At 50.6% G+C, this 15544-nt stretch overlaps 1 protein-coding gene across 1 annotated transcript in view; it reads left to right on the top strand.

Annotated features, from left to right (window-relative positions):
- The first annotated feature begins 8340 nt into the window (after positions 1–8340).
- Positions 8341–15544, top strand: part of HS3ST4 (heparan sulfate-glucosamine 3-sulfotransferase 4) — a 45215-nt gene continuing 38011 nt past the window's right edge. The window contains exon 1 of the mRNA XM_031606902.2: positions 8341–9041. Coding sequence (XP_031462762.1) covers positions 8428–9041 — 614 coding nt within the window. The 5' untranslated portion in view covers positions 8341–8427. The remainder of the gene's footprint in view (positions 9042–15544) is intronic.

Below are 15544 nucleotides of genomic sequence, written 5' to 3'. Positions count from 1 at the left end.
GTGGCTACACGACAATTAGGAAGCAATGTCCAAGGCAAGGAGATGTCTTCACCTCAGATTCTGCTTCCCCCTTTCCTCAGACAGAGCCATGTGATGGGCAGAGGGGCTGTCCTGTGCTGCCTGCTCCTCCTGCTCCATCCTGCACTGCCAATGGGCCTGTTCTGTGGCACTGCGAAGTACAAGGGCTTTGTTCTGAAGCACCAGTGGGGATGAAGATGTAAAAAAGAAAAATCTCTTCCTTGAACATCATATAGTGATGCTCTGTCTTCCTCTGCTGTAGCTCCACGCTGCCCTTCCCCCCCCCGTGCATTCAGTCACGCTGTGCCCTGACCCACTGACTGCTCTGACCCACTCCACAAACCCATCAGAAGGACCTCAGCACCAGGTGTGTCCATGAAGAGGCTGAGATCCATCCCATGGTTCTTCCATGCTGATGTGATGGATGTAACCAACAGGAGTAACAGCGGACATAGTGTCCTTAACAGCACAGCTCTTAATTCTGTGTTCCTGACTCTGCTGTGAGATCTGAAGAAATAAGCTTTCCTCTGGGAGGGGCTTTGGAGCTCCCACTGCTATCTCGAGCACCTGGGATCCCTGGAGCTACTGGTATTATCTCAGCATTGCACCATCTTCGTCAGTCAATATCCCAAATCATCTCGTCATATAGAAGGTGCTTTGCTAATTCTCATGGATCCCAGGTGCTTCATGCCCTTGGTGTCCTGTCATGCACTGATAGTTTTAGTCCACAAGCTACAGTGCAATATGCTTATGAGTAATAGCATCTTATTGGAGTGTAAAGATCTTCCTATTTCACTGATTTATCCTGCATTTAAACTAATACAAAATTCACTTACTTCAAAAAGTACAGGAAGCAAAATGCTCTCTGTAAATAGCCTGGCTTTTCTAAACTGATAGCGCTGGAAGGGGAGATGGAATAACTTGCACTATCTATTTTCTCTTGGAGGTAGCATCGCTGTGTTATTTTGACTGTTTTCCATAACGAGGGCCATAGTTAATTCTTTTCTGTGTGAGAGGCTTATGGGCTGGCAAGGACTGTCTGACCTTTATGCCTGAGTCTTTAGAAACCCAGCACAGATTAATGTGAAGTTGGTTTAAGTGGGCAGTGAGGCAGTCCCTTTGCTTTCAGTTCACTGCCTGGTGGATTTCTGGCTCGTGAAATGCCAAACACTGAACCCTATCCCCTCTTATTCATTTTGTGGGGTCTTTTTTGCTCTCCTTTTCCCAATACATTTCAGATACTTTCTCAAGTTTATGAGCTGTCACTGCTCACATCACAGAAGAAAAACGGAACGCAGCCAGGACCGCCCGCATTGCTCAGCTGTGGCAGAAAGCTGCAAAGCCAGAAGTGTGGGAATGGAGCAGGAAACAGTCATGGGAAGATGAGCACCAGAGTGGTCAGGAGGGCCATTCCTGTGACCTGTGGGGTGGTGGGAGGAAAGCAGGGTGGGAAATCCTCACTAGAAGAGTCACAGTGCTGTGGGCCTGCCTGCCTGCCCTCCTGGCCCCAGCCTCTATCCCTCCATCAGTTCCTCCCCAGGTGCTGAGCCCACGTTGGCAGTAAGTTGGTGGCCCGATAATGATGGAGCAACAGACAGGTTTGTGAAACACCATATCACAATGATATTTCTAACCAGAGAGAACAAGCTTTCTGAGAGAGAAGAAGTGACTTCAGACTTTGGTAAATGCCATCCCAGCAATTTTAGCTGCTGCCTCACTCAGAGACTGCTGTCTGGTTGGTCAGATCAGGCTTGGAGGATAGCTCAGGTCCCCACTTGCAATTAGGCATTATTTGTCACACTGGGTTGGGGATACCTCAGCACAAGTTTCTTCTTCTAGACTATGAAACATACCTGACCCAAGGAAGGCAAATATGGTAGCAAAACCCAATAAATGAAGAGTCCTAATCATTTACTGATGCTATTTCAAGCCCAAGAAAGATTATTCAAAATCTTATAAAAGAGTCCCTGAGCATCCAGGAGAGCAGAGCCCATGCGGGAGGTGGCATGGGTGTTTCTGAAGAATAAATCTTAGCAGAACACTCTGGGTACCTCGTTACCAGGCAGAGAGTGATAAATTAGGCAGCTCACGGAAGAGCTACAGAAATGATGAAGGAGGTGGAGGATCCATCTAATGAGCAAAGATTAAATTACTGAAATTGGCAGGGTTTGACTGAGTGGCAAGTGAGGAGAGGAGGAACCGTGCAGGGGAAGGAACGTGTGAGGAAGAACAGAGATGATTTAGGGATTCCCACTGGGCATCGCTCCTGCTGACGAAGAGCAGCGGATCGTGGGCTGCTCAGGGAAGCCTCGTGCATGGGGCCCTGCAGCACCCAATGCTTATTCTGTGGGGGCAGCTTTGCACCCAGCAGCAGTGTCACTGCACCCAGCCGGGCACCTGGCAGCTCCTGGCACCACAAAGAGAGAAGCAGTGGGAGCTGTGCTGGAGGGCACGTGGCTCTCCTCACTGCAAGAGCACAGGTGCCAGGAGCTGAGCTTTGTGCAGGGCAGAGCAGCATCAGGAATGCTGGGGAAGGGGAAGAGTACACAGCCTGGTAGGGAGCAGTGCTGCTTTGAAGCAGAAATCTTTTAAATAGCCTCGGGCAGCTGTGAGCACACCATGCAGCAGCTCCATAGCGGTCACTGAGCATGCACACGGCTCTCACAGTGCTCAAACCCACAGGTCCCTCTGGGGCCTCTTCCTTCAGAGCCATGCTGCAGCTGTGTAAGCCTCACACTGATACTGGGCAGTGCACGTGGGTGGGAGCCATTCTGGCTCCTACGGGCTGCTGAGCTGTGCAAGTACCAAGGATGCTGGCCCTGACTGAAGGTGCCCCGAGCCAGTTCCCTGAAATGAGCTCTGCTCTTCTCTGCTCTGTGCCTCCTCTGGCACTCAGTGCCCTCTGCTCTGTTTTGGTCTGCAGCTCATTAGGGATGAATAAATTATGATTTTTAAAGAAGTGGAGAAGAAGCAGAGCTTCTTGTTTTACGACTGAGATGCAGCCTTCCCAGCTCTAACTGAAGAAATGTTTGAGCTGGCAGCACTGCTGACACCAGAAGTTCTTCTGTGGGGAGGGGATGAGGAAGGTAGGGGACAGACCTTTGCTCTGCGCACCTCAGTAGGTACAGCGCTGGAACAGGGCTCTGGGGGAGCTGCTCCCCGGCACACTGCAAGGACAGACTGCTCATCTCCCCTCCCTGCCTGCCTGATAGCTATGGTACCACAGCCTCACAATGAGAACCTCAGAGCAGTGTGAGCTAAAGCACCTGGGACAGAGCCAGGAAGACAGTGATGATTCAATGGCATCCTGCTTTGGGCAAACATCTCTGGCCATGGGCACGCACCATAGACGTCATGCATTAAAGGAGTGAAGCCGTGAGAGGCTGCAGCCCAGCACACACCTCAGCAGCCAAATCACATTGTTTTCCTGAAGGGAAAGGTGCCACAGGTGAGGGGTGTGCTGAGAAAGCAGAGCGTATGCTGGGGGCAGGCAGGTAACGCCTGTATTCAGCATGGCTTTGCTGTGTCATCCCATGGTGTGATCAGCAAAGGGCTTCCTGTGCAAACCCTGCCCTAATTCTGCAAGAGCCAGGCTTAGAACAGGAGATTATCTTCTGATCGCGTGCAGATAATGCCACTCACCCACTTACTCTGAGTAAGTACATGCCAGATGGGATGGTCCCGCAATGACCTTCCGAAAAAAGCTCCTGCACTGCTGAGTGAGAGCCACGGGGTGATGTGGGGCCTTCAGCCCTGAGCCATGGCCGGGCTGCATCCCTGAATGATGGGCCTTCATGGGGCTAGTGGGGCCCTGGGGGCCATCGAGCTGTGTGTGTGTCACCTTGTGCCTGCCCCTTGTCCAACCTTGTCTGTTTCCTCCTGCCAGCATTCACCTCTCCGACAAAACGGCTTTCCCTCTGGCTACAATGTTTGCAGAACTATTTGCTGTATAAATCATAGACCGCAACGTATTCATTGCACATACACGCTTCCAAGCCTGAGAGATCCAAAGTGTTCCCTCTTTTATAGCAACCGTAACGAGGCACCAGTAAAACCGGGGATTTGGCTTGCCTGGAGATGCTCGTCCTCCACCTTTTGTTAATTTTAGGCAACAAAGACGGATGTAGGCTCCTCAGATTCACAGGAGCCACTGCTAAAAGCCATCAGAATAAACACTCATTTTAAACCTGAAGCTGTCTCCATGAATGGGGAAACGCTTTGACATTGTGGAACGCCACTGAAAAACATTTTGAGTGCCTTCTTGGATGAGAGTTTAAATGACATTGCATTTTTACTGTTTATTTTCTATTCAGCTTATATTTACAGACTTCATTCATTCCCTGGAGGAGGCAGAGCACCGAATGAATTAATCTCCCTCATTTCAAGGTGTTTCACTGCTTCTGCTGACAAGTAAATAATGAAGAAGAATTAAGGGAATTTTGAAGTTTTCTGAAAAAAATATATATTTCCAGGAATGATTATATTTAATGCGTGTTTGTAAACACTGGGAAATAAAGATGACAATCTGTAGAAGTGGTAATTGGGATAGCAGCATGCAGAGATTCACAGGGCAGAGACTTCTGTAGGAATCCTGCCCCACTTTGCAGCTTGGCCCAGTTCAACCATTTCCTGTAAGAGTTCCTGGGCTGCTGTGTAAAGCCTTCAAAGATGGGTAACTGGCATAACACTTCACAAATTATTAAGAGTAAATTATTGTCCCTATTAAAAATGCACACTTTTCCTTTCATTCGTGTCTAATTCCAGTTTGCTATCAAGGAGTCTTGTTTATCCAATAGGTTAAAGACCCCTTTCCATTCACAGGTCTTCTCACTCTGTGAACCACACCAGAAAAATGGAACTGGGAAGGCCAGCGTGGGCCATCGTGTCCCATTCCTTCCCATTGCTGCCAGCCATGCTATCAAGTCCGTTCTGAACTGAATCTTAAATCTAATAGCATGTCTTGCCCTGTGTTCCTCTCAGGAATCTATTCCAGAACAACATTTATTCCAGTTAGGAACAATCTCATTTCCAGCCAAAAACCATTGGTGCCAACTGATACCTATTTGTTTCTGTGCCAGCACTGCCTGCTATCGAGGGTCATCTTCTTCCTTCTCAGTGTTCTCCTGCTCGTGTGCTGGGACAGGCAGGCAGCTCCAAGCCATACTGAGTAGTCGGGGCTGGGAGGGACTGCAGTGAGCAGTGGCTGCACTGCATGCAGGGCTCAATCCATGCCACAGCAGTGAGGGTGAATCTGACAGACTCCAGTTTGATCTGGTAATTCCTGCATGGGGCTGATGGCACCTCGTTGGGTTGGGCACTTCCTGAAGGTCTGGGAAATGCTTCTGCTGCTAATTAATGTGAATCGAAGTGTGTGGGTATGCAGTGTAAATACATGAGCCTTTAAAAGCAGAACTGTCAAATAAAGTGTTACACTCCATCGGCTCCCGCTGCATCCGCTCACCAAACAGCAGCAGCCGCTTGGATAACACTCGGATCTGCTCATGGATGCGTTTGACATCCATACTGGAAAAATACACATTTTATGATGAATAAAAAGAGCCCGAGCCCAGGCAGCAGGTACTGAAGGCTAAACCACTTGTTTTAGAGGGCTTTACATTCCGGTTGTAAAATTTCCTCTGGCTGGAAGCTGGTGCCCAAGAAGAAATATTCTTTCTGTTATGTATGATTTGCCTGCAAATCCTATTAGTCTTCTGCACAGCACATCACAGGAGAAGAGGCACGGGAATGTCAGAGCAGGGCATTTTGCTAAGCGCTGTGGTTTAGATGTGCGCTTGGTACAAGGAAGACCAAAGCACTGTCACTTCAATGAATGGTGCCTATTTTGAGGTTTATATTCTATTTTTGGATTTGAAAACTCCAAACTATTTTAGTTTTTTTTTTTTCTGTGTGGAGGGGGAGGAAGGGAAGTCTTTCATAGTGAGAATGGTGCATCCATTGAACTGAATGTTGGTGCTGACTTTCAGCCAGTGTTGCTCGGTGTGTTCTTCATAACACACCGTAAGAAAGCAGAGCTCTGAACCTGCAGGGCTATTGGCATTGGCATGGGACTGTGAAAATGAGAGCAGCCCTACTGACTTCAGTAAATGCTCAGTGGCTTCTCCAGTTTAGAATGGAGGTGACTGTGCATGAGGAGGACTCATCTCTTGCCAGGAAGACCCACACATACCATAGCACAGATGTGACATTTAGGATAAGGACATACATATGAGCTCAGCAGAGTGCAGAGCAAACCCATGCTGCTCAGGGCTTCCCATCCCAGCTCAGCACCATCTGCTCCTCTCCCCAGTGACCCAAACTTGGGGATCTGGTTTCAGGTCCAGGTCTGACCTCCAGCCTTGCAGAGACCTTTCTGAGGGCTCAGGCTGCCCATGGCAGGAGCTGCACCAGCACACAGAGCCCTTGGGCAACCCAGCACTTGGATGTGCCCCCCAGCTGCTCCTGCTCCCAGTGCTGGGGTGGGAAACAGGCTGAAGGATGCACGACTTTGCTTCTGTCAGTTCAGGTTAGTCCCTCAGCATTCACATTACTGTAATGCAGTTGAAAAGGAATCCACTAGTTACAGGAAATGATTTACAGGACACGAGGCGCAGCATTTCAGAAGTCTCATGTGTACCATAAAAAATATATTATAAAGAAATAATCTCTATCGGAACTGGAGCTGCACAGAGAGAACACATGTCCAGCTGAGAGCAGCATTGAGCTTTTGTTCATTATAGGAAAAGTCTGTGCTCTTCATCTTATTTGATGAATAATTTTTCTCAGAGCTCAGTATCTGGTTAATATTGGCAATCAATATTTTTTTCAATTGTTGCTTTTGCCATGAGATCCAGCTCAGCTGAGATTCCAATGGCATTTGCTCAGAGGTGCTCCCAGTTGAGCATCACAAAGTAACAGTGAGATTCAGTGCTGGGCTGGAGCTCCATGCAGGATGTAACCATGAATGAAGCTCCCAGTGCTGTGGCCACACGGGGCTCGGCATGTGCTCTGTGCTTCTCCAGCATATTCTCAGCAGCTGGAGGTGACCCCGGCGTTGAGTCCATGTGCAGCTCCTCTGTAGTGTATGTCACTAATTTCAGGTGCTGGCTCTGCTAGCAATGTGCAGCACTCAGTCCCAGCTGGAGGTTGGGGACAGCAGGTCAGGTAGTGCTCATTCACCTGTGAGGGCTTTGGCAAAGGACTGAGCGCCTCGGCCACTGTGCATCGCAGCAAGAGCAGAGCTGCACAACTGGGGAGGCATGGAGAGCATGGTGATGTGCCCCAGTGACACAGGGCAATGCCTCTGGGAGAGATACCCAGGAAACACAAGAATGAAAGGCAGGAGCAGCTGAGAAACAGTAAAGCAAAAAATCTTTGCTGAAGCCATAGCTGAGATCTGGAGGTGAGACGTGCTGGGACGTGAGGCTGGGAAGAGATGGTGGGTGCTCTGGAGAGTTGCCATGGGAGGTTTTTGGCCACTGCTCTTTGAGCAGCATGAGGTGCACCCAACCTCAGCTCTTGGTCCCCACGCTGCAAATCCAATACATTGAGAGAGACCCTCAGATCTATTCCACCAGCACAAGAGTTGCCAACAGCCCCTGCTCAGGGGCTGCAGCCTATCTCTCAAACTCCATTGATGGAATCTGCACACTCCACTCCTCATCTGCAGAGGAACAGAGCTGGGGGTCTCTGCCCCCTCTGCACACTGCAGCAGGAGCAGAGATTCCCGGGGGATCTCTTTGGTGTGCTCGTCGGTGGAGGGCTGGAAGACTTGGACAGGAACAGTAGGCTGGGGGCACCGGGGAGTCTGACAATACAGGACGCATTTTGGGGCACCCAAAGGGCAGTAAGCGGTGCTAACGCGTGAAGCAGCTGCCGCACGGCGATTTCTGCCGAGGAACAGAGCAGGCGGTGCAGAGGGCATCGGGCGCGGGGGGGGCAGACGGGGCGGGCGGGGCGCGGGGCCGCGGACCCCAGAGGCGGCCCCGGCCGGGGCGCGCGCTGCCGAGCGCTGCCCGCGGTGAGCTCCTCCCGGCGCCGTCCCCGGTGCTCGCCGCGCTGTCCCCGGTGCTCCCGGCGCTGCCGGCGCGGCGTTCGGCGGGGCCCGGCGCGCTCCCCGCGCTCTGCACCGCGGCCGGGGGCGGGCCCTCCCCGCGCCGGGAGCGCGCTCCCGCCTCCCACCCGGCACAAAGTTTCGCGGCAGGAACTCGGGAGGCAACAGTGCGGAGCCGGCGGCGCTGAGCCCAGGCGCGCCCCGGTGCCCGGCGGGGGCCGGCGCCGAGCGTGCCATGCGGGGCTCCCCCCCGGCGGCGGCGGGGCGGGGGGGCGGCGGCGCCCCATGCGGCCGGGGCGGCCGGGAGGCGGCTGACACCATGTGCGCCCGCTGCCCTGGGCGAGGAGCGGGGAGCAGCCATGGCCCCCCCCGCGCAGCCGGGGGTGCCGGGCGGGCGCGGCTCTAAGGTGCCCCCGGCGCGGAAGCTGCTCTGCATGTGCAGTCTCTCGCTCTGCCTCACCTACCTGTGCTACAGCCTGATGGGGGGCGCGGGCCCGGCCGCCCTGCGCTCCCCGGCCGCGCTCCCCGCCACGGCGGCCCCCGGCGCCCCGCGTTCCCCGGCCGCGCTCCCGGGCACGGCGGCCCCGCGCTCCCCTCCCGGCCCGCCCGGCAGCGCCGCTGCCCCCACCGCCTCCGCGGCTCCGCCGCGGGCCTCCAACGGCAGCCGGGACGCGGGCGCCTGGACGCGGACGCCGCTGGCCCCCGGGGAGGCGATCGCGGCGCAGAGCGGAGCCTTCGAGAGGGACCCGCAGGAGTCCAGCACCACGGACGAGGAGCTGAGCCGCGCCGGGAGCCGCGGCACCACGCCGGACTACGGCGAGAAGCGGCTGCCGCAGGCGCTCATCATCGGGGTGAAGAAGGGCGGGACGCGGGCTCTGCTGGAGGCCATCCGCGCTCACCCCGACGTGAGGGCTGTGGGCACCGAGCCCCACTTCTTCGACCGCAACTACGAGAAGGGGCTGCAGTGGTACAGGTGAGCGCGCGGAGCCGCGCCGGGAGGGGCTGAGTGGGCTCAGAGGTCCCGGCGGGGCGGGAGGTGCCGGGGGGGGCCTCTCCTGCAGCCGCGGTGGTTTAACGCGGTGCACCGATGGCGTGCGGAACCGTCCCCGGCTGCCGCTGGGCGCTGAGCACAGCGCGGCAGTTGAGCTGCACGGCGCCCAAATGGGTCAGAAATGAACAACTGCGGAAAGAAGGAAGGGAGCGCGTTGTTCCAGGTGATGCTGTGGGTTTTCAAGTGGAGAAGGATGCTTCTGTCGCACCGGCTGCAGAGGATTCACCCCACAATTAAGATTTACTCTTTATTCAACAAGTTCCACGTCCGAAAGTTTTTAAAGGTTTCTTTTTTTTCGTTGCAAGATTTAATTAGAAATCTCAAAATGCGTTTGACATCGCGTAACACTTTAAGAGACTCTTATAGTGAGAGTTCTGATTATTAGAAAATGCTGGACCGCAGCGAGGAAGGCTGAGTGCCTCGGCAGGTGTAGCAGAGCAACGAGTTGTGCTGGCTCAGGGGTTGGCGGTGGTGTTTTTTCCCCTTGGTTTCTGCCTTCCTTCCTTTTTCTATCTTTGATCTCAAAGCAAAAAGCATGTAGTGTGTTAAGTGTAGCTTGCAAGTTACTGTGGCTCTTTAGCTCACAGTTACAAGAAACCCGTACTTGTTTCGTTCCAAGAAGCAGTGGCTAAGCAGATGGGTTCTGCATTTTTGTTACACATGTGCTCTGAAAATCAAGGAAAAACAGGGGCAGCAAGTTGGTTACTGCATGCCTCAGCCAGGCACTCTTTATTGAAATAGCACTCAGTGTTTCTATGATAGCAGTGTGTAAATCTGAGGAACTCTAGGCAACTTTGTGTGGATATTGTAAAAGCAGAGTCTTCGCAGCACCCATTCAGTGTGGTCCAATTGGCCTTGTCAAAATGCTGAGGGATTTTCTTGGGGGACTCCAATAAAGTGGAGATCGGTGCTGTGAAAGTATATTTGTCTCTTTTTGGAATGCTGTTGCAACTCAGAGAAGGAATAAAGGATTGGATGCCATTATTTTATTTATACACTTAAGCAAAATAATTTCAGATATGGTCTGTTTTTTAAGATTTTTTTTTTCCCTGTAGGAAAGCTTTGCCACAATAAATAAGTTCAGCACATTTGTTGGAAGAGGCTGGAGAACAGCACAGAAATAAATGGGTTTGGTTTTATTCAAAAAGGGTAAAGAAGATCAAGCACAGGATATGACAAGCTGCTTTTTCATCTCGAAAATCACGCTGCACAAAAAAGGGTTGGAGAGGGGATGGAACTGCTCTCCTGGAGCAAACAGCACACGCGGGTTTTCATTTGCAGAAAGTGCTGTGAAATTTTTCATCCCTGCGGTAGCTCGGTGGCCAGCCCAGCTGGTTCCTGGTGCTGGTGATATGCTGTGCTGGCAGGAGGTGTGAGATGAGAAGATTGGGTCAGAGCTGATTTGTGAGGTCCTGGGCAGAGTAGGATGGAGGATGGATTCTCTGGTCATGGGGTAAATAAATTATTTCACTGTTTAATTAACACTGTGGCCCTGAGCGTTTGCCCCGATGGTTTAACCTAAACCATCTTCCACCTGCCCACCCCAAGCACCATTCTTCTCCTTCCTCTGAGAAGCTTTGCAGCCGTGTAGGAGCGGGGCAGGGGGTCGCACAGCATGCAGTGGGGGACAGCACCATGTGCACCTGTAGGGATCACATCCTGCCCTGCGCTCAGATGAACTGAGATGAACTGACTGCTCCCTGCACGAGTAACTGAGTTTTCCTATCAGCAGATATTTCTGTTTTCTTTTTATTAAAGGAAAAAAAAAAGGCAACCACTGAAGTGTTTATAGCAGCATCTCCTTACAGTGACTTTTATCACTTGTTTACATCTTGCACATAACACTTCCTTTTACAAATGATAAGCTGTTAGTTTTTAATGTGGTCAAGTTTATTTTTTTTCTTCTGCAATGAAATAAGGAAATAGCAGTCTGAGCTCCTTGCTTTGTCACTGACTGCTGAGCACATCTCCCATCGCCCCGTGGGGAGGAGCAGCTCCTCCACGTGCACTGGTGTGAGCTGGGTGTCAGGCCACTCTGGTCTGTACTGCCAGGGTTGCTCTGTGCCTGTGATGTGCTCCTGGCTGCCTGAAGGATGGACTCGGTGATGGAGCTCTCTTAAGCTGCACCCAACACACCATGGTGTGCATTAGCTTCTGTTGATAATTTCCTAGGGATTTTTTCTTTTTCCTCAGTGTTGAATGTAACTCCACTACTGTGAAACATTGTGTTAGAGGGGTAATTGGAAGTGAATTTTAACCTTTTGTTTTGTTAGCAGTGTGGCATTACTTATATCTCACCTTGAGATCTGGGGCCATGATACCCGGCAGCAGGCATTACCTTGGGCAGTGCACCCTTAACCAGTGCTCTGTCTCACCATGGAACAGGTTGTTCTGGCAAGGAACAGGTGTTTGCCTTTCCTTTGGAAGCCACTGGTGACTCTTTCTCATTTTACATTCCTTCCTCAATCACGGGATGTGCTGTTGTTCTCCATTGGAATCATTGCAGTCAGGCAGGCACAGCGTGGCTGCTGCCCTGCAACAGTCGAAGCAGCTTCACACCAGGGCTGGGGGAATCTGGGGGCAGAACTGGGGCTCAACACCTGGGTAAGGAGGAAGAACCTGAACAGAGGACACTCAGCTGGGTTGCTCTGCTCATGAGAGTGACCAGAGCTGTAGGTTTGAGCACTTCCAGCATCTCAGCCACTCTCTGGGCCGAGCGGGACAGCCCAGTGCTATGAGAAGCTGCCTGCGGGCTCAGGAAGGGGAAGTGGTTCCATTCTGTACATTCATGCTTTGAAGGCTGTCTTGACATCTGGTGTTTTAGCAGAAAATTGACGACATGTACCTATATTTTGAAAGCAAATGTATAGTTTTAACAAAAATATCATCTCCATAATGCAAGGAGAGCACCGAATGGAGATTTGAAGTTCACAGGTTTGAAGATTATTCCAAAACCTCACTCCTGGAGTTAAGCTCCATGTACACATGCCAGTTGTTGGCCAAGCCTTCATCTGTAGCAATGTCTCTGCAATCAGACCATGCTGCTGATGCTCTGCCCCAGACCCCCAGGTGCTGAGCAGTTACACGGGCGTAGCGTGATGCACGCAGTGTCCTGCTGCAGGCACTGCAGGGAGCACTCACCATGACAAGCAATGAAACGGTTTGCATGTCTAATGCTATTTTCATGGCCTGTCTGGTTTGTATTTTCTTTCTTTTTTTTTTTTCTTCTTTTTTTTTTTTTTTTTTTTGAGACCTGCATGTTGCTCTGTGAGCCACTGCCTTGGTACAAATAATGCGTACTGCGACCAGGAGCAAAGGCTATTCAGAAAACCAAACCACTTCCGTCAGCTCTGCACTGATGGGCACTATAGGAACACCTACAGTGGAAGGACAGATGGATTTTTTTCCTAACAACAGGCACCACTGCCTGGTAACTGCTGTATTTCTCTGTAAAATGCCTTCCTAGTGGGCTGTGCCCTCTGCACTTCTGGTAACTTGGGAAAAGGGTATTGATTTTTTTCCTGGACCTGCTGTGAGTTGGCTTTTGCTGAAATGTAGTGACTCAGCTGCCCTCCCACCTCTGTGGATCCAATATATTGGGATTTATCTGGTTTGAAGGCTGCAGGAGCATTTCCATGTAACGCAGCTCTTCCAACATCACCTTTCCCAAACCTTGAGGTATGGATCAGGTCCTACCTTTGCATTACTTTTCCTAGCCCAACTCTTCCACGCAATGCAAGCACTCCCATGCACCACTGACCTTCTGCCAGCGCCTGCATCCAGCTGCAGCAAGGCCAGCATGGGTCCTGTGGATGGCTTGCATGGCTGTGAGCACAGGACCAGGCTCTCCTGAGTCTGTGGCTGCGTTTGCCCTTCTGGAGGTTAAGAAGAGGCCACTGAAGCATCAGGTGTGGAATTTCTTTCACACTCAGAGCTGCCATGTGCCAGACCCACAGCCCTACCCCTTCCCTGTGTGCAGAGCCAGGGGAACCCCATCAGCCTCCCTGGCCAGCAGTTTTCTCCAAGCCTTTTCACTCCGTTTCAGATCAAGGATTGGGATGCAGGAATGAATCAGGCCTCTTTGCAGTGTTTTATCACCTGATGATGGTTAACCACAGGCTACTTGACTGTAGCCATGGGAATGGCAGCAGCTTTCAGCACCCCGTGCCTCTTCACGCTGTGCTCGCTCGTTCTTGCAAAGAGTGTGAGATGAGTGTGAGGACAACACGCAGGCAGGGGATTGCTGCAGGAGCCCAGCCTGCAGAGCCCTGTGTGGCCACAGCTTCCTGCTGCTGGGCAAGGCAGCAGTGGGGCTCGGTGGCTTTTGGAGCATCACTTAGAGCACACAGGGAGCCTGCAATAATCTCACTATTACACCATGTCTTCAAGCACATACTTTCTGTAGGATTTTGCTCGATAATCCACTTAAGTAAATGCTACAGTGCTTTGCCTCTAATGGTTTAAGTGTTATTTGTAGTGTCAAAGTTGGTGAGCTTCGCTCTGTGTGTGAATGCAGTATCACTCAAGCATGTAGACACTACAGAAAATCCAAAAATAGGCCTTGGGAAAAACAGCCGCCTTGGAAAAGAGAAAGGCGAAGAGTCAGTTGGTTGTATTCATGGGTTTAAATGATGAGTCTGACCCCGGCTCATTTTTTTGATTTACTGAGGCTTGTTCTGCTCTGCTAGAAGCACCGACTGGCGGCGAAGGAACAACAGGTTCTCAGAGAAAGTTGTGAACAAAGCCTTTTGATTTTCAAAGTAAAAATTCCAGTACAAATTGGTGACACCTTGTATTGAGAGAGGTTTGAGTCCTTTGCTTTTCATGGATTTCTCTTACCTCTTGTTGTCATGGGGACTTCTTTTCCCTGAGTTATTATATCATGCACTTCAGCAGAAATTTTATTGCTTTGGGGGCTGGAGAGGCTCGTGTGGGACATTTCTCACTGCTCATGGTGTAATACACAGAGGTAATTTCTTTCAAATGATTTTTGCTTGAAGTGGTTTCAATGAATTGAGAAGGGTAAGAGTGTGAATGAATGGCTGAAATGTTAGTGCTGAGTTCAGGTAAAGAACATACACCATCAAACTTTCCAGAGCATTAAATGTGGGTATTATAATTTCACTGTGGTATGTAAGTAGGCAGCAGTCCATTTTATCCTTTTATTCACTTTAAAATATATATATATTAGTTAGGATTTGAAGTGGGTTTAAATTGGTTTCCAATCCCTTTAAAAAAGTTTAGATAAAACCCTAAATAAAAGAGTCATCTCAGCTTCAGGGAGGAACTGGGGACCTCGAGAGGCTGGGGCTCTGCTGCCTGCGTGGCCATATGGGGCTGGTGCAGCCATTGTGTGTTGGTTGGCTGGGTGGCCAGTTGGGTGAGTGGATGGGTGGCTGGTTGGGTCGTTGGTTGGGTTGTTAGGTGGTTGTGTGGTTGGGTGGGTGGTTGAGTGGTGGGTTGTGTGGTTGGTTAGGTGTTGGTTGTGAGATTGGCTGAGTGGTTGGTTGGGTGATTGGTTTGCTTGTTTGGGTAGCTGCTGATTCCAGGCTGAGCAAGAGTATTCAAAAGCCATGTGTCTTGAGGCTGTGGGAAGGATTCCTATTTATGGAAAAACTACCAGTATTTTCAGATCTCCCATTTCCATCCCCAGAGTCAACACACCAATTTAGTAAATGTTGCAAGGCGCACTATTTTCCCCCTTGTCATATTATACATCCAAGCATCAAGGATGGATCATAAACTTGCTCTTTATGGCTTTAACATTTCAATTGCTAGTCACATTTTATGTAAATGAAGGTATTTACCTTGACAAGCTCTCCTGTGAAGTACAGTACTTCTTTAAAGAATTTATTTGGCAATATAAACAGGCCAAACGCTGAGGGTGGATGCAAAATTCGCAATTGATTTCCCAGCTACGTACTGCAGGGTCCTCCCAGCTATCCCAGAGACTGCCTGGCCCGATCCCATCAGCACCATGGAGAAACTGAGGAAGGGCAGCTGAGGTCAGAGGAAATAGTGAAGGGACGTCAGTTGGAGCCACCAACTTACTGAACAGCACTGATTTCAGATAAAAATAGCTCCATCTGCCAGACTTTATTTTGTATTATAGTGATCGCTGTGTCACATTTCGGGCAAAAATCTGATTTCCTTTCCCTTCAGAGCCAGACTGGAGTAGGCTTGGCCTCTTCCTTTATTAGCAGGCAATCATTTTGGTTATGAGTAGCTCTGGTAGCCTGAATTTGTAGCTCTCCTTTGTTTTAGAGAATATATCCTTTCATCTTGCATTGAGATGGGTGCAGTAATATAATATACTTTCTATTAGTGTTCATCCACATCTGCAACTAACTTTATTTTAGCCTTAGTTCTGCCCTTTCTGTATTTGTTCTTGATGGACGTTCATATAATTAAGCTGAGCAAGCGAG

Source organism: Phasianus colchicus, chromosome 16 (assembly GCF_987193195.1).
Source record: "Phasianus colchicus chromosome 16, bPhaCol1.hap1.1, whole genome shotgun sequence".
NCBI classification, from domain to species: domain Eukaryota; kingdom Metazoa; phylum Chordata; class Aves; order Galliformes; family Phasianidae; genus Phasianus; species Phasianus colchicus.
The sequence above is the reverse complement of the archived record's forward strand: the minus strand, read 5'-3'. Positions and strand labels throughout refer to the sequence as shown.